The sequence below is a fragment of the Mauremys reevesii genome, linkage group 1 (assembly GCF_016161935.1).
Source record: "Mauremys reevesii isolate NIE-2019 linkage group 1, ASM1616193v1, whole genome shotgun sequence".
NCBI lineage: Eukaryota > Metazoa > Chordata > Testudines > Geoemydidae > Mauremys > Mauremys reevesii.
In genome coordinates, this window is record NC_052623.1 from 41,948,180 (window position 1) to 41,968,069 (window position 19,890).

General features: G+C 38.9%; 1 protein-coding gene across 6 annotated transcripts in view; it reads left to right on the top strand.

The window, feature by feature from the left end:
* Positions 1 to 16,219, top strand: part of CUL5 (cullin 5) — a 91,037-nt gene extending 74,818 nt beyond the window's left edge. For 5 of the 6 annotated variants that reach the window (XM_039537387.1, XM_039537397.1, XM_039537379.1 and 2 more), the window contains exons 18-19: positions 548 to 671; positions 4,617 to 8,689. In XM_039537387.1, coding sequence (XP_039393321.1) covers positions 548 to 671; positions 4,617 to 4,811 — 319 coding nt within the window. In that variant the 3' untranslated portion in view covers positions 4,812 to 8,689. Of the gene's footprint in view, positions 1 to 547; positions 672 to 4,616; positions 8,690 to 16,068 lie in introns of those variants that run through there. The other variant, XM_039537421.1, reaches the window with a different exon arrangement.
* The last annotated feature ends 3,671 nt before the right edge of the window (positions 16,220 to 19,890 follow it).

Below are 19,890 nucleotides of genomic sequence, written 5' to 3' on the forward strand. Positions count from 1 at the left end.
CCTGCTTCCTTCTTGGAACGTACCCTGGGAGAACGGATGACAGGACACCATGATACAGAGGAAACAGTCTGGAAAAATGTTGGGGGTGAAAATTGAATAATTCCGTCACCATGATTATCATATTTATCATAATTTATCTGATTTTTTTTTCATATGTTTGTGATAGATAGACAGCTGGCCTCTATGATGAACAATAAAGTAGCCCAACTTCCTAATTTTATTTTTGTATAAACTCCTTATCCAGAACCCTGAACTTAGTATTGTACATGAAGTATTTTTGTCTGTAAAACTACATAATACCACAGTCCAGCCTGTCAGTTTGACATCTGTTGTGTTGTTTTTCATCTGTTGATGCATTAAACTAACCTACACATTTTGGGGATGGGGTTTTGAATTGTGTATTGACTGCCAACGAGCCATTTTCAACCATTGCTGCAGTACTGTTATACTAAGTCAGTACTGCTTTGCTGTAAGTCTAATGTAAATTCCTTTTTAATGTAAAATGGGTATGTTTTGGCTTATTTTCATATATAATTGACTCTTTCAGAAAAAATGCTAAAGTTCAGAAAAGGGGTAAGATAAACTTGATTGGCCGGTTGCAACTCACTACAGAAAGAATGCGAGAAGAGGAGAATGAAGGAATTGTCCAGCTAAGAATATTACGAACCCAGGTAAGTAAAGTTTAACAGAGCAATGTAAAACAGTCCCATTTCCTTTGGTGTACTACTACTACCATATGCCACCTCTGTTTCTGAGATGTTCTTCCATGAAAAGCTTATTAAACTGGATAAAAATAGCTTTAAGCTCAACCTCACGAAGTCTGCAGAGCACAAGGAGTCTGGGTCGTTATGCTGCTTTACCGCTATTGTTTAAAAGTACTTATTTTTTCTATTCTGTATCACTTGAAAAAGGCTGTTTTCAAACTGTATTTCCTTTGTTTTATTTATTTAGACCAGCGGTTCTCAAACTGGGGGTTGGGACCCCAAAGTGGGTCGTGACTCCATTTTAATAGGGTCACCAGGGCTGGAGTTAGACTTGCTGGGGTTGGGCTGAATCCCAGGGCCAAAGCCCGAGCCCAAGGGGTTCAGCCCTGGGTGGCAAGGCTCAGGTTTCATCCCCAGGCAGGGGAGGCCTGTAGTCCTTGGGCTTTGCTTCCTTTCCTCTCCTCTCCTTCTCCCGCCCCGCTCCCTGGGACGGTGGGGCTTGGGTGGGCTCAGGCTTCGGTCCCCCCTCCTGGGGTCCTATAGTAATTTTTGTTGTCAGAAGGGGGTTGCGGCGCAGTGAAGTTAGAGAATCCCAGATTTCGAGGCTCATCAGTGGGTGGGGGTGGGGGGATTGTTTTGGAAAAGGGTTTCCAATGCATGCATTTTTTTTGGAGAGAAAGTTTCATAAATGTCTTCAACATGGGAACTATGTATTCCGCAGCATTGCTCCCAAATGTAAGTTTCCATTTAAAAATATCCAGTCTCTAGCCCTTATGGTTGTGAAGAAAACCTTCAGAATTTGAAACAAACGTGAACTTGTCACTGAAGTCAGCCTGAAACAATAGCTCTGAGAGGTGTTTGCTGCCCAACTCCAATTTATCTGAGTTACGTATTAACTCAGAAACAAAAGACTGGTATAAATGACAATGTAGTTCAATGTATAAGTGACTGCTGATCATTCTAGCAGAAACCTCAAGCTAACGTACTTCACTGCTGGATGTAGTGGCAAATATTGGGATGGCGTGCAGTGGGGAGCTAGCTGCTATCAAGGGACAGTGGGGGGGTACAGAATGGGAAATTCAACCTACCCTCCACACCCCTTCAAATCTAGTGTCTCGTCTCTTCCCCAAAAGAGGGAGACTCATACCCTCCCATTATCAAATGCCTTGGGTGCTTCCTGGGTGTCAAAAAGCAACATTCCCAGTTGTTAGGTGTCAATAGCCCATCTGTCCCCTGCTTATATGCTGAAATCACTTGCTTACCTCGAGGGTATCTATACTGTAGTTATGTATTTTCAATGTAAAAATCTGCAGATTTTTGAAAATAACTAAATTCTGAACTGTTACCAACTTGTGTTTAAGCCTTTGAAGACTGTACAGATGATGACTAGATGAGTCAGAAAATCAGCATTAGATATCCAGCTTTTCACCTAGGCAATTTGTTTGTATGCAGAACCAATCAGTAGTAAATGAAAGCTGTTACCCATCAGATGGGTATCTGGTAACCCTGTGTGAAAGGTGTCAGTGGTCTAATTTATGGTCCAGTTCCCAGCAAGCAGGTGTCCAAATCACAGAAAACACAGCTGTAGCTGATTTTCTTGTGAGGGCTCTGGGCAAGGATGTCAAAAACTGACTGACTTCTGGAAGCAAAATTAATTTCTTGCTTGTAAAGGGGTTCACTCAGATTAAATTTGAGATTCAGTGATGGGATAGGATGAGGGTGGGATGCTTAGTTTTGACTTACAGGCTCCATTTGAGCCCTGGTGAGTGCCTATTTGTATTTGTTTACAGATAATATCGACCTTCTGTTCTGATGTAACAACAAACTGTCATCTGTAAATGGCAGAGAGCAATGCAATGGGAGTGGACACTTTGTAGTGGGGACAGTGAGATATTGAGTCTCACTCCAGCCAGGGCAGAAGTTCTTGACAAAGATGAAGAAACAATGAATCATGGTTTTAACTTTTCTTTGACTATTCTATACACAGAATGGGTGAAAGCAGCGTTCTTGTGAAATACTTATCAGACTTCAAGTGCAAAAGAGTGACATGCTTTCTTCAAGAAGCTTTAACGTCCCTTATTTCATTTAATTTCTAGAGAAGGTTTAAAAGTACTTTACAAATGTAATAAAAAATGCAGTTCTATAAAAATACATACCCATATGGAAAGTCTCTGAGCTGATAACCCTCACTGGAGTCAGTAGAACTACCATACACTACCCCTTGCAGTGGACTCTCAACATTTTATATTAACTTAAACTTGCAGTTTCTTTCTGATCATGGTCAAGGATTAGAGCCCTAGGTCACTGCAGCCAGCTGTCTAGCAAACTGTGCCACCTGGGTCCACTTGACATTTTGGCTCTTCTTTCAACAGAAAGCTTGATTTTATGCACGGTCATGGCTAAGCTGATGAAAACGCCTTTTGAGCCCCTTGATGCCTGAGAGCTTGTTTTTCAAAGGAAAGAGTTTTTCTAATTACAATTACTTTAGCACACGGAGTGAGTGAATGCCTTAGTGGCTGACCCATGTTGTATACCAACCACAAAGCAGGGTAGCACGATGAATGCCTTCTAAATTCCTTCAAAAGTTGGTGACTGAATTCCATCATAACTCTTAATCATCCTCTCAGCAGTTAACTGTATACTCTCCATCCACCAACCTCTTCATGAAATGTATTCAATTCTGGTTAGGTGAATTAAGAAGGATGGTTGTAGGATGTGACTTTCAGTTCTTACCAAGCTAGCTGACAAATTATTATTCAAAGTATAGATCCGTGTAGCATACTAACTTCAAAGATCTCTACAGTGCAGATCATTCCAAAGTAGTCTTGTTTAGAGGCATTCTGTTGTAAGCCCAGAGAAAACCAGCCCCCTTTTAATGTTTTCCTCTTAGAGGTTATTAAAAACATGGAGTGTGCCCTTTTTTCTTCAGTGAACGACTGAAGGCACTTGGTCCATAACTGATATGGACAATAAAATCATCACTATTCCCATCTTAGATATTTGCTGACCAAAACATGTAGTTTTAAACCAGACTTCATAGGAACATAGAGATTGCCATACTGGATCAAACTTGTAGTCTGTCTAGTTCACTGTCCTGCTTCTGACAGTGGCCAGTGCTAGATGCTTCAAAGGAATGTTATGAATCCTGCAGTAGGTGAATGTGGAGTATTCTGCTCTCCACATTAGATCTTACCTTGGTCTCTAATAGTTTAGAGATGGGTTTAAACCCTGAAGAATGAGGTTTAATATTCCTTCCAAAATTTTTGTTGGCATTACCTATTATCTTTGATATTGTTATCCATATAAATTTCCAATCTCTCTTTGAATTTTGCTAAGTTCTTGGCTTCTGCAACTTCGAATGGTACTGAATTCTACAGTCTAATTATTCATTGTGTGGAACAAGTATTTTCTTTGATCAGTTTTTAATTTCCTTGACTATCACCATGTTCTTGTGTTCCCAAACGACCTTCTGTATACCATTCATTATTTTTTCCAGATGTTAAAGGCTAGTCATCTCACCCATTTAATCCACATAGTTATTGCATTTCACACTGGTTAAATATGCATATATGTGGAGTGATTTCCTCAAGGTAAGATCCTGCCCTCATTTACACCCATGCACATCCACTGAAGTCAGTAGGATTGATTGGACATGAACAAAAGCAGAAGTTGGCTCTAGATTGCTTTTACTAAGGTCTACTATATATACTTTCTTTAGGATCTAATGTTATAACCTGAGAGGCTAAATTTCCTATTAGCAACATATTGAGGGGGAAAAAAAATTAATTGGTGTTCATCAAACTGAATTGCTCTTTCCTTTCCCACAGCCTCCCAATTAACCCTGTGTATTCATTTTGCCACTTGTACCCGATATTTCCAAAAACATTTTCTTTTTTATCCCCCCCCTACTAGGAGGCTATTATCCAAATAATGAAAATGCGGAAGAAAATTACTAATGCTCAGCTTCAGACTGAACTGGTAGAAATATTGAAAAACATGTTCTTGCCACAAAAGAAAATGATAAAAGAGCAAATTGAATGGCTTATAGAGCACAAATATATCAGAAGAGATGAATCGGATATCAACACCTTCATATACATGGCATAATTTGAAGACTGTAAGATGCCAAGAACACAAATTGAAGGGTGCTTGGGCAGACAGCTGCAACAGTTTTTTGTGCTGGAGAAGGACTTATTTTGACTTTCATTACATATTAAAATCCCTGCCTTATCTTACAAGAGGACTATATTTTGCCAATCTCATTCAGCTAGCATGATGGCATTCCCTTCATGTTGCACACTTTAACAGCATGCTGTTTTGTGGGAAACTTGCATTCATGAAGAGCCCATTGTGAGCTTTTTAAAGTAGATTTGATTTACACCCACCAAGAAGAATACAGGTTTGGGTTTTTAGATGAACAGTACTTGCACACAAAAAAAGACCTTCAAATACTCATGCACTGAGGAACTGCTATTAAGTTTGTTTTTGTTTTTGTTTTTAAATGCAATTAGGACTAGAAGTAGCACTTTCACTTTGTGTTTTGGATCAACAGAGTAAATGTATTGTCCACCTTTGGTGATCCTTTTTATGTATAACATTTGAGAGAGACACAGATGCATCACAACAGATATGTATTTGTTACAGTAACAACCTGTTGGCTCAAGCAGTGCTTCAATATAGTAACTGGATTTTAATATTGACATACAAGTGACATAAAAGTATTTCCAACTTGTGGATGTTGTTTTTCCTTAAGCAGGAGATCACTGTTTTATATTGTTTGCTGTAAACATATGGATATACATTGCTTATTTTATCTGAGCAAATGGTTTATTACAATCCTTTTGAAAGGTGAAGCTTTCTTCCCCATATCTGTTTCATGGCTGCGTCTGTTATAATGAACAGAAATATTAAGTGTATTCCCTTGTACATTTAATATTTGTATTCCATATGTTTGAATATAACTCCATAAATCTGAAGGCATTAAAAAGTAACTGATCCACAAGTCCCTTATGAGAAGAAAACCCTTTGCAATTTCTGTACACATACAGTAGCATCATATCCAGGTATTCCAATGGCTTTATGTTTTAGGGTTTAGACGCTTAGTTGCCTAAAAGTCAATCTCCTTTAAAATAAATAAATCCATAAAGCAGCTACTGCCTATTGATTTTGAAGCGAGCAGGAGATAACGGAAGTAGCTAAAGGAGACCTGCAAAGGTTTAAGGAAGAAAAAACTCCCAGTTCTTGTGTGTGAAGAGAAATTGTCAAAATTCCTGATGTGTATTTGGCAAATTTTAAATGTTACATCTTCCTTCAGCCATGTTAAGTAGCCTCTTGGTAATAGCTAACTCCCCCTCAAATGTTGAAGTGTTTATTCGACTGATGACATCAGTACTGCTGGAGCAGAGAATCTGCCTTGGAGGGGTGGAGGGTGGAAGGTAAGTCAGCTTTTACTCAGTGTCATGTGAATACTCTTAGTTAGATGCTATCAGGCAGCCCTTCAAAAACTGCCCTGAAAATTTACCAACCCAGGCACAGAATCTACTTGTTTGCTTTTGATGATCAATAATGGAGGGTAATCCCTTAATGTTACACACTCTTCCAAAAAGAACCAACCTTTCCCTAGGTGAGTGGGGAACTGAATTTTGCATGGTTGCTGTAATGCGTAAAATAAGAGCATCTTACAAAAAAAGAAATTGTGAGGATGGTCTTTTACTGCCTTAAGCCGACTGTGGGCTTGTTGACACTTAAAATGCTGCTGCTGCAGCACTTCAGTGTAGACATTGCCTACACCGTGGAGAGGGATTCTACTGTTGGTGTAGGTAATCCACCTCCCCGAGAGGCAGTAACTAGGTAGACAGAAGAATTTTTCTGTCAACCTAGCTCTGTTTACAGTGGGGGTTAGATTGGTATAATGTCTCTGAAGTGTGGATTTTTCACACGCTGAGAGATGTAGCTGTACTGATGTGAACTCTTAGTGTAGACCAGGGCTGTGTGTCCTACCACTGAAGTATGTTCCAGTGCTAGTTCCTTAGAACAGTGCATATTTGACATCTTGCTGAATAAGACATCTTCAGTTCCAGGAAGGCTTTATGGACATGCAAGAGAGCAAGAAAACCTGATATGTGGCAATATAAAACTCTGAAATCTCACTGCATATATTTATATGCCTTTATTGATGCTTATAAATGAGCGAATACTGTGAAAACGTATTTCAACTTTAAGGTAGCATGGAAACGTCAGATTCTTAGCCCTAAAATGTTGCTATTCAGAATTAAAAGTAAATGGTGCTCTCTGTATTTTGCCAGTAATACACATGCCAACATTTTAAATTTAGAAAACTAAAATTAGTTTGTTCTAAGAATAGAAATCTTTTTGTATGGTGCCACAAGATTTTCAGCATTTGTAACTTGATATTAAGAGTAATAAATGCTCATTTGGGAATAATTGGGAAATGGCGAACAAGCCAGAATTTTAAAATAATTCTATTATGATGATCTGAGCACTTATTTTGAATATGTAACGGTTTACAACATTAAATCAGAGAATAGTAGCCATGAAGTATTGTCTCACACAAGCAAGTTAAATATAAAAGTGGGCAATACTAATTTCTAAGCCCTAACCAAAATCTAGGAGACAACTTTGAGATTGACTTTCATAAACAATTATGTCCCAGTTCATTTTGCATCCAGACAGCAACTGACTTTTAAATGCTAGTTATTTACATTTCTCCCTTCCCCACCCACTGGCATATACTAAAATTATAGCCTGTAAGTTATCTAAACATACTTCATTATTTGGATGAGGGGAATTTATAATTAACAGCATGTCTATAACATTGCTACATTTTCCTTCGGTTTATATTTAAAAATAGATGTTATGTTTAAAAAAAGAAAAAAAACTTGAATCTGAGAATCACACCAGCAACTTCCTAAAGATGCAGAATCACATTTAGCATCCTTCATCAGGTTACTTTCACAAACATGCATTTAAAGCTAATATTATCTGAGGAATAGGTAGATACTTGCAGTAAAGTGTTTTGGGGGTGGGAGGAATTCCGATCTAAATAAAAAAGATTCTTCACTTGCAATATGGCAACAATGCACTTTTAAAGCTGAAGTTTAGCAGACTATACATCTCCAAAGACCTAGCTTAAAGAGGTGCTGCATCTGAAACACATGGTGCCCCTCATGGTGTCACAGTGAATAGGTATGGAGTAAAACTGATGACGGAAGCGAAAATACAGTTTATCACATTCTTAATGTCTCATTGAATTAAGAAACCATTGTTAAATCCTCCTCTGTCCCAATAACTTAATGAAGATCTCCGTTTTAATTCTGAAGTCTTCCATTTTTATCTTTCCACTGTTTGTGTCCATAGCTTCTGTTTAGTCACCTAATTCTCTTGCACTTGTTTTGAGCATAATACAATTACATTTCAAAAACACAACAAATGGTGGCTTTCTTGTTTTCACCGATCCTTAAATGTGTAATATGTTCTGAATAGTCAGCATTTTACATTTATTTGCATTGGGATGTCATCCTGTAAGATGCAAATTTTAAAAACACAATGGGGTGAAAGATTTGATAGTTTTACCGAAAGATTTGCTGTCTTAAACTCAAAACAGTTTTCTATTTTCATCTAAATGATTGGGATGCTATCTTTGTAAATTCTTCAAGGTCATATGAAATATTCTTTGTGAAATAAACAATACATGAAAGCTTTCCTGTCATATACACTATATGTAGTCTGGTGTGTTGAGCAAGCTTGAGTTCCTAGGTTGTAATATCTATCTACATATGGTATTTACAATTTTGAATGTGTGCCACTACATACTGAGATGATAATGCTGTACAATTTTGAATGGTAGCAGTTTCTTTATGGCAGTCCGGCTGAACTATTTTGATGTACTGCTTAATTTTTGAATTTTATTTTTTAAGTTGTATAATTTATTTTCTTGCAAAATAAAAATGTAATATAAAAGACTATTCATTTTAGCAAGATATGTTGGTGTCCTCCCCTGCAAATTTTTTAATGAGCATAGTATTCTTTCCTAGTTACTATATTAGAAATACCACCATGTGTGAAATCCACCTATTCTAAATTCCTGTGTATATTACAAGGTGAGCAGAGGACCAAAAGATACAGTGAAACAGTTTTCAGTCCTCCTTTCTCACCTTTGTAATTTGATTTAAGTGTGTTGGGTGTATGTACGTAGAGACAGATCTTTTGCTGTCCTTTTTTATGCTATATGTTAAATTCCTTTTTAAAGGTGAAATGTAAATCTAAAATGAAAGGTAACTTAAACCAAGAAATGTGGGCTGAATACCCTCAGTAACAGTGTTGCTCAGGAGTATACAGCACACAAATGTTATGATTCTTTTAAAAATTTGTATATGTCCATGGAATTCTCTGGCACATCTTTGCCTCCAGAATAAATCACTTTGTGAAATCACTGATTGCATAGTACTAGAACTATCTATCAGTGATTTCACCAAATTATGCAAGCTGATGGAACTTTCAGGAAGCTAATACTGTATAAACAAACTAAGGTGAAGGAAAACTATCAAGCAAGGTATTGATTCTGCTGTGACTTTCTTCTTTGACTGTCCTTGCCGTCTTTTTATTATGTTACAATTCTTATATTTCAGCTGTTTTGTATTTAAGGTGCACAGAGTAAATTTAGAATGTTTTGTGCCTTCTGATATATGCAAAGATTATTCTTTCTATGGAATAAATACTATTTTTGAATGAATATTCAGTGCTCATGGCAGTTTTCAGACTGGCAACCCTTGCAGACAGAAAGCTTCCTCATACCATACTGCCAATGTTTCTCAATGCTGTTCACAAGAACTCAATGCAAAGGGTAAGTACAATCAGTTGCCATGTACCACAAATCCTTGAGAGGGCGCTTCCGCTACCACTTGCAGTAAGGAAAGTAGTTGTGGTGATGGTCTTTGTGAAATGTGTCCACAAGAAATAAATAAGACAAACAACTCTTACAGAAATCAATTGTTTAGCATTGAGTGGTAACTTCTTCAGCTTCTGCCAGCTTATGTTAGACTTGAACCAATGACTTAAAGGTGAAGGGCTTTTTATCCATTTCAGTCTTCTGATATATTTAGTTCCCTACTATGTTCAATTATGATTTTATCCATTAACATGTCTCCTGTTTATATTTGGGGGGGGCAGGGGGAGGTAAAATAACTCCCTATGGTGAGGCTGAAAGAGAATCTTCTGTTGTTCTGTAGCTATCTTTTGTCATGTGACCTTTCCATTTCTCCTGGTTTCCTGCCTTAATTTCATACTTGGTTATTCAAGCTTCTGAACGCTCCCATGTAATGTCAATTAGATAATGTGAGCCAGATCCTGGGACGTAATCTGGAGAGTACCTATCACAAGCTGAGGGGGCAGGGTACTGCTCTCCGCTGATTCTGGGCCTGCTCTGTGCAAGGCCAGTCTCCAGAGATAAGTGTAGAGTCTGCTCCAACTTATTCCAGCTTTTAACCTGAGGGAGCAACAACCCTGGAAGCGGACAGTGTAGGAGACACTGTGCCACCAAATGATGCATAGGGGTTGTATTCCCTTGCCTAGTTTTGCTGGCTTGATTGGCCAGAATCTGTCATTAGTGCTGTGGAGCCCAGCATCTGACCCTTTATGACTTCAATTCCATTTACTTTCATTGGATCAATGCTGCATTCAGAAAGTTGCAAATGATCATGGATATCTTAATATGTTAAATATTTAAAATATCCTGTATTAAATGTTGCATAACACTTTATAAAGTGGCTTTCGTACCTTTTATGCAGAAAGTAATCATATACAGGTAAAATAATTATTCTCTTACTTGCAATGCTATTTTGATGTCTTCTCTGCTTTCATTTTTAGAAGGTTTGGGGAATACTTTGTGATGCATATCATACTCACTGAATAGTCATCAAGTGGAGAATTTCACTCTTTTTGCCTTCTAATTTATTCCTCTCAGTTACTCACTGTACTGGTAGTAATCATAGTAAAATGACATGCATAGTTCAAATCCCAGTGTAAACTAGTCTTTTATTTGAGAAGTCTGTCTTGTTGCTTAAGTCTTTGGTTTACAACCAGTGGAGTGCTCAGATAACTTTATTTTTCTTTAATATAATGTCTTGTGTCTTATCTTCTGGGCCACAGATTTGCTATCCATTCTGCAGAAAACACTGATAACCTTGCTCGCCTTTTGGCCAGGTACAGCATGTTTTTTCAGACTAGCAGGGCAAAAATCATTCTAGTGTGGGCAAGAGACACAATCATCCATAATGTTTGTGACTTTGATTAAAATACATTCATGTGTGAGAAACATTTTATAATTCTATCATGTTTTTCATGAGTGCAGTCAACATTGCTAAAGGAACCTGCACTGCAGGAATAAATGTGAAATCAAGGAGACCTGGAAACTTGACTTTGTTCTTAATTATTCTACCTAAGCTTGGTTTCAGAATTTAGCATTAGAAAAGACACCCATGTCCAACCAAGAACCTTCTTTATTTTCATTATATTACACTTTTTAAATCTGTTTTCATGCTAAAGATTTTTTTAGCTGTTTTGAGCCAAGTTTTGAGCTTTGTTCCCTGTGTTATTTGTTCATATATAGTTAGTTGCTGAGCTACTGGATCAGAGAAATGGGATTTTTTTAAGAGAGTAAGAGCTGCTTGGCAGTAATTGTCATGCCTGACTGCTTGTAAGAGGTTGGGGGCCAAAAAGCAAGGAGGCCAATCAATTGTGATCCTGTCCCTGTCTCTCTAAACTTCCCTCTGTCCCTCTAGTTTAGAGAGCTGCTAGAGCTACTCACTGAAAGAGAGGTTGTGGCCAATGTAAACACACACACACAAAAGGAAATGGCACTGTACATCAGAGGGAACAGTCAGGATATATGTAGAGTGGGAGAAGAAGAGAAAAAAATGTTGCCTTTATTTTCCCCCGTAGTCATATGACCATCTCCTCTCCCAGCCTATAACCAGCATTCTGGATTGTGACGGGGGGGCGGCTGAGATTGCAGTTTGCCCTACTCAAGCAAAGAATGGGGCTGATAATCCCCCAAATTGGTGGTTATTCCAATACTTGGATTTACCAAGCCAGAAACAAAACAGCTTTCACGATCTTTTACTGGTTACCCAGAAGCCAAAAATACAGTTCCCTTAAAGCAACCCAGCCTTGGGCTTCCACCCAGACAGCCAAGTCAAATATGATGATGATTTGAAAATCTTGTTCATCATATAAAAAGTTCTACCAATCCCAAAGGATCGGACACCTCCCAGGTTAATGAATATTTCAGATCTTGCCCAAATACACACGTACAGCCAATTCTTATTAACTAAACTAACATTTATTTTAAAAAAGAGAGAGTATTGGTTAAAAGATCAGTATACATACAGACTTGAATAGAATGCTTAGGTCAGTTTCATAGTAGAGCTGGTGGTCTTCAGAGTTGCATAGAGTTCTTTCAGAATTAGTCCATAGGTTATAGTGCAATGTCCAAATATTCAACATCAGGGCAGTCCAGATGGGACTGGAGATCTCAGTCTTATGACTCAAACGTCCCCCGAATAAAGCTTAATCAGATCTGAGATTAAAGGATTAGGTGCCAAGAGTTTTTAGAGAGATTTTTGACTATGCAGTCCTGGGATGAACAATAGTGTTTTGAAGTAACCTATTTCCTAAACATCACCAGCAATTAACTGCATGGATTAATATAAGGTAATTATCAATTGAGCAGTTCGTAGACAGTTTACCACAAACTTCATCTAAATGTTAATATTCCTTTTTGATCTCTGAATCAATAACTATAATAGACAGGAACTGTCTGTTTACATGGCTAACATCTAACAAGATATAAGTAAACACATACAATTAGTATTACCTCTAATTCTCTAATACAGGTTTGCTTTTTAAAGCTCTAGTCCATTTAACATGGCTATGTTAACTATTTCGAAGGACTAGCCCTAATTATTTTATATACTTCTCTAATATGTCTTTAAAGGTTGAATTAGGGTCCTTTAGGCTGCACGTTGCTTAACCTTTTTTGGCTCTGTGTCACATGGATAGTTAGTGGATGTACCTGTGGAGGGAAGGTCTTACCATATGGTGCCATTTGAAGGACACTCTATTCAAAGGAGGTACTCTGGGATTTGCAGAGGTCCAGCTGGTAGTATTGTATGAAGGTGTGAGGAGATCAGCAGGTTGCTGCCTTAAATCCCTCATAGGTTTTATTTAGGTGTGGCAGGTGAGAGGATGTGGGGTGTCCTGATTGAGAATATATGTTGAGATAAATAGTGACCCTGTCCTGGGAATGCAGAAGCCAAGGGTTGGGAATGCTCTAGTAAGATGGTGGTTGTCATTGTATCACTTTCCAGCGAGGAAAAAGCTATGAACAATCAGGAATTTTGTAAGAGCCCGGGGCTGAAGAAAGACTGAAGGGCAAGATCATAAATTAAAACACAAGAACACATTATAGGAAATGGCAGGGATGTGGTTGCATGCTGAGCAGGGAAGGGGTGACTAATCTCAGCAGGGCTTGTTACCCCAAGTATTTCTCTCAGGTAGGGTGGTCTCAGGAGTAGCAAGGGGACATGGCACATTTGTCCGATAAGTGATTGACACAAGCAGTATCTAAAAAAACCCAAAACACTTTATTAACACAGCACAGCAGTCCCTGTCACAATAGACTAAGAGCACCCGGAATCGAAGTTACATACAATTGGGAGTGATGCTGAGTGGTGGCGCCCTGTTTCTGATGACCAGCCTTCCATGGGTCACTGACAGCAGCTCCTTAGTAGTTCTTAAGTCTCTTGAGTCAAGTCTTCCTTGGGTCTCTTCTCTTTTCTTTCTGCTCTTCCATACACACTCACTGACTGACTGACTCTGATTCTTATACCACTCTTATTTTTCTCACTTTTGCTTATATCTTTCTGTCAGAACCCTTGGTGCGCACACCAGCGTTGCAACATAATATCTAAATGCACCCAACCTTATGATTAACTGCCTCACCAGTGCTTTTTATTTTCCCACCAGTTTTTGCTGCTACGTGTTCTCTTACCTTCAGCTAGTGGTGGAATGGTACCTCAGTGGTGTGCTTACTTAACACACAACAGTGGCAAGATTTATAATAGGAGTAACTCATTCTCTGGTATAACCTCCTTGATGGTTGACATATTTTATATACACTCAATCATATCAATTAGTAGGTTCAGTGGGTATTTGGCCTTGTCCAACATTAGCTCCAGGCTCCCTTTGAGACCGAGCAGGTGTGGCTTCTTGTGGGCACAATACCTTATTACCCCTGACTTTGCCTCACTAGGACAATGTAACCATTTCAATTCTTTTAAAGGGCATATGCCGCAATTGCTTAATCCAGCATGCCACAATAATAGGATCACTACCAATATCTGAAACACTAAAAACATCGCAATGGGATGCAGAATTGCATTAAAGCACCGTGGGAGACTATTTACCATTTATGTTGTGTAATCCCTTTTACGTTCTTTACAATTTGTTTAATTTTATTAACTGTGTGGTGTACAGTTGTCATACCCCTGCGTGCATTAGCTTGAGCTTTTTGTAAACAATTTTACAAATTTGTATAATTTAACCCTTTTATCTTTAGATACTCTAAAATTTACATTTAATTACAGCAACTATATTACATAATTATAGGTTTATTAGTAACACCACTTATAAGGCATGTATAAAAGGAGAGATAAATTTTAATTGATGATCAAGCCCTTGACAAATAGGCTATACAAGCATGCACATTAAAATGACTTAGAGAACTATAGGCATATACATTTTTCATAAAATCTGGAGGCACTGTTAAATGAAAATGTAACTTTCAGCCTTCATACTGAAAGATCCTTTGTATGCCATTACTTTACAACAGGCATATATTAACATGTATGTGCTCAGTTCAGTTTTTTTCCTTTTTAACTTCAAACTTTAATATTCAGTGTTCTGCCTGCTTGTTTGTTTATGGAACTTTGCCAATGCTTTTCTTTTTTTCTAGCATTATTACAAAGTTCAATAACATTTTGTTCAATAGTCCAAATACACAAACTTCTTACTTTCAAATGCCTGCCTGCATAAAATGTGATTGTAACCAGTTTTCCTACACACACAACTACAGATCCATTATGTGAGAGAGGATTTAATTGATAGTGGCATTTTCCTTTAAATAAAAAAAAGAAACGTAGAAGGCTGTACAGTATTACTGTTGCAAATGTTTGCTGGAATACACAGTGAATTACCACACTGCTTTGCCCTACTTGTGGGTCAATAATGTTTAACAAAACAGAGCTCTGGTTGGCAATGTTGTGGGCCCATTCCAGCAATATGATGTCATTTTCTCCTTTTACCTGTTTAGAAGCGTACCACACTACAAATGCATGTGAGGGATTTTCTGAGTGTTCAGTGGCAGTAAGTGTGGTGGGTTTAGAAGGTATTACTGTAAGATTATGGAAGCTTGCAAATATCCCTGAGCCATTTATTAATCCACCATTGTCCTGGTTGATTTACCTACCCCCATATGATTCTCTGCTCACTCTTTTGGGACCACCTGGTTGAGAAAAATCATGAGGGACAATAGCATCCGGGTTTGCAAGAGGGGCAAAAGAAATGAAACACTTGTAAGTAGTGCCCGCAACTATATTTGGGTCACCTGTGGGTCCCAGGGTAACTTTAATGTACCAATTCTCTACAGCCTTTCCAATAGCACTGGGAAATTAATGTACACAGCTGACATTAGTATGCGTAGGGACCATCAGGTTAGACCTTCTCCACTATATTTATTGATGACCTCTATCCTAGACATGGGGAAAGAGAAGGAAAAGTGTAATGCAGGAAAGAATGAAGAACTGGTTTGGACGTACTGAGACTGGTCTGAAACCAGTTGGACAGCAACCTTATTCTTAAGGCAATAACCCAACTACTTTTAGTTTGGAGGAGGGGGATGTTGGCTTTGACTGGCCATCTTTGAATATTTGTGTGCAGGGCTGGGGAGGGATGGATAGAAAACATTTTAAGGTCTGTGAAGTTAAACTTGGGGTCTTTGTAGAAGGTTAAAAGAGCAGGAATTTCTCAGGAAAGGCACTGTCCATATGCTCACAAATTAAGTGCACATTAGCATGTTCCCTAAAATCAGTTTGGTGGTGAGATTTTCATGGATGGGCCACATTCAGAAGTCATTTTGGTGCTTTAGAGCCTTCTACTGGAATGTACATTGCCTAGCGCAGTAGAACACCTGGCCCTCAGTGGTCTTATGTGAAAGACAGCGGGGCTTAGTCATTTAGCAGCCGAGGTTTGTACATGAATGTAAATTTTGCTTGTTTCATTTTCTCAGAACTGACAATGAAGTAGCAGCTTGCTGGCAACATGCGGGAGTAACACAAAGGACCAGGATAGCAGTCTCAGTAGTTGTCCGTTACTTTCTCCAAGGGGTTAGGGAAAGGAAGGAATTGCACTAAACTTACAAAGGTAGCCCTGATGTTAATTCCTATGTTCAATGCCATTTTCATGCTATCTATTACTGTTCTGTTTTGTATTTAAAATGAGAAAATAAAGGTTATTTTGTGTACAAAACCTATAGCTATTGCTTTATTTTACATTTTTCATTCCTTTTCCATTTTTTGCCATAACAAGTATAACAAATAATTGATCCACCCATTACCTACTTTTTTTTAGACACACCTCTAACATACTTCAGGCATGTTACATAAGTACTGTTCAACCTCAATGAGTGTCAGAGAGGGAGAAGGAGACCAGGGCAGTGAATTTGTGGCTAAATTGAGCAAAATATAAACACACAGCTTTTAGAAAGATTGGGGTTTACTGCCTATACTAGTACATATTAAATGCTGAAAATCTGGTCCATGCTGTAAAATATTTAAGTAGACCTATTCCTAGGACTGAAAATCTTAGTCTAAAAGACAAGGATCATATACAGAATGTTTTCTCGGCAATATGAGCTGCAGTAAGCAAATATCAGCTGTCCGTTGCTCTGTACCCTGGCTTCCCATAGAATATCAAGTCAAGTTCAAGGTGCTTTGGACCCAGCATATCTAAAAGATCAACTCAAGCTCTAGGATAAAGACTGATAGTTCCATTCTGTCAGAGGAGTAGAGTTGTTTGTTTGAGACCAAATTACTAATGTCAGTCAGGTGTATTAATATGGTATAGGCAACAGGTTCTATATGATACCAGTCTCCAAAGAGCAGTTCCATGCAGCCATGTTACATTCCCTTTAGGAAGATGGTGTGCCCCTAAAGCCATCCTTTTATACCCTACTTGCTTACCAGAAAAAGGTACTGTACATGTCATTTAGTCAGTCAGCTTTTTACCTTGTTCTAGTACTATGCTGTACCCCATGCATTCCACAAGACTATGCACCCTTCTCTTTGTTTTGAGCACACACGTTCCAGCTACTAGGGGGGAATAAAGGCACCTCCTAGGTTTGTGTGAACAACTCCTTTTGTTGTGTTAGTTATGAAGAAATCTATTCCAATTCTGACAATTTTCCTCTCTATTCAATCCAAGGTTTACTTCAATTGATACAAGGTGTTATGAGATACTTGGCATAAGGCCTGGTCTACACTACGGGGGGGGTCGAACTAAGGTAATTTCCTACCTGTCCAGACGCCACGGGATCAAACTCCGCGGCTCCCCCATTGACTCCGCCACCACCATTCGCGGTGGTGGAGTTCCGGAGTCGACGGGAGCGCGTTCGGAGTTTGAACTATCGCGTCTAGATCGAACTCCGAGAAGTCGAACTCTCCGCGTCGACCCGGCGGGTAAGTATGGACCTACCCTAAGTGTTCAGGATTATAATAAAAGTGCAGGCCACTCTACATTGTATAGCTACTAATGCTTAATATGTATACTTAAATGTATACATAATATATATGTATACTAGCCAGTGTATGTTAGTCAACAAGCCCCTGTGTTGCCTTGATTGTTATAGTCAGGGCAGCATCTTTGCCAAATCAATACATGAAGCAATGGTGAGGCCTTTGTGTGATTTAAAGCATTTTAACAGATTACATAAGTGACAATATGAAATTAATACAGCCAATACAAATACACCTTGTAACACAAGCAAAGCTTTAAATGCAACCCCTATCCTGGTGTGGGAAATAAGTATTTTGAGATGCCGATCATGAATAAAGTCATTCAAGACTTGTTTTGTCTTGTGTATGTCATTGCTAATCTGGATGAAGTGTGCATCTTTTCTGTTTAGCAATGTTTTTAAATTTTGAAATGAGTGGGTATGATCTGTCCCTTGGGGGAACACCCAGCACCCCCATGTTCATCGTTATGAAATGATTGTGTGGTATCCAATGCAAAGTTTGTCATGTTGGGTGTCTTCAGAAGGCTTATAATGCACTGAGCATGGTTGTTATAGTGATGTTATAGTAATTGTTGCAGTAATGTTATAGTAAGGTTATAGGTTATAATTTCAGTATATAGTTATGAGGCTGAAAATCTATCCTCATGGCTTAAAGCAAGCCTAGGCAAAAACTCTCCAAGAACAGAGAGGCAGTTCACACCTCATCAGGGCATGAATGGGACAAACCCAGCCCAGCCTCACAGGAACAATGGACTCTGGCTTAGGCAGCAACAAAAGAATCTGTTAGACCCTCGAGGGAGTCATCCCCCCACACACTTCCTTTGGGCAGTTTGGGACTGCGATGAGGCAAAGCTCACCTGACTCTGAAGGGGGGGTGGGGGAGACAAAGCCAGGAGGAAAGAAAGGACATTGTCTCTCCCTTCTATCTTTTGCCATGTTCTCTCTCTTCCACCTACATCTACAGACACCACCACCAAGTGACTGAAAGCCTGATAAAGGGGAGAGCCTGGCTGAAAAGTAACCAGCCAGCCTGTGGTGAGAAGCATCTAAGTTTGTAAGGACACTGAAAGTGTTAAGATCAGCTTAGAATGCATTTTGCTTTTATTTCATTTGACCAAAGCTGACTTGTTACTCTTTGACTTATAATCACTTACAATCGATCTTTATAGTTAATAAATGTTTGTTTATTCTACCTGAAGCAGTGTGTTTGGTTTGCAGTGTATCAGAGGCTCCCGGGGGGATAACAAGCCTGGTACATATCAATTACTTTGTTAAATTGATGAACTTATATAAGCTCGCAGTGTCCAGTGGGCATAACTGGACACTGCAAGATGGAGGTTCTTAGGGTTGTCTGTTAGTCTATAAGGTGCCACAGGATTCTTTGCTGCTTCTACAGAACCAGACTAACACGGCTACCCCTCTGGTTCTTAGGGTTGTGTCTGGGACCGGAGATATTGGCTAGTGTCATTCAGTTGCAAGTAGCTGGAAGCAGCTTACATGCCAGAGGCTGTGCATGAACAACCCCGGAGTGGGGGTTCTCAGAGCGGAGCAGGGTAAGGCTGGCTCCCAGTCAAGGATTGGGGTGACCTAGCAGATCACTGGTTTTGAAAAACTGGGATAGGCAGTGTGTCCCACAATATTACGTACATGAGGAGTAAAACAAAAATTTGAAGTAGTGACACCACAAGTGAGGTTTCCATATATAATTTTGTTGTGATCAGTTACTATGCAATACTGTCCATTCATATTATAGGTTATCCATACAGCTGGTTGTCTCCACTTGGTAAGTTTTCCTGGACAAGAGACAGGAGTGGCTAGCTTCTTTGTCTCTTTGTGCTGAGGTGAGCCATTGTGACCACACAGTGGGAGTGGCAATGTCAAAAACATCACACCGGCACACGTATTGATATCCTCTAATGAAACAACAAGCCATGTGTGGTTTTCTCCCTGTTTGTGTCGCCGTGTGGAACACTAACAGTTGCAGTAGATCCAGTCATTCCTCGTAGATGTCATCTTTCAGGTAACCTACTGAATGGACCATAATCAATTTGTCAGGATCCAGTATTGGTAGTGATACAGTATCACTTTTTACAGTAAAAGGACTGTTTTGAATAGTACATGCCTCGATTAGGATGCGGTGTCACTGGTCCCAAATTATTAATTGTGCTAAAAGGAATTTGCCTACATAATTTAACATGTTGATTTACTATAGATTTTATGTACTAAGGAGACTACCATTCAGTTAACTGCTCATCTCTGATAAGGTCAGGCAGTTTTCCTTTTTCAGTATTCCCTAATGAATTGATCATGGTGGTTAGC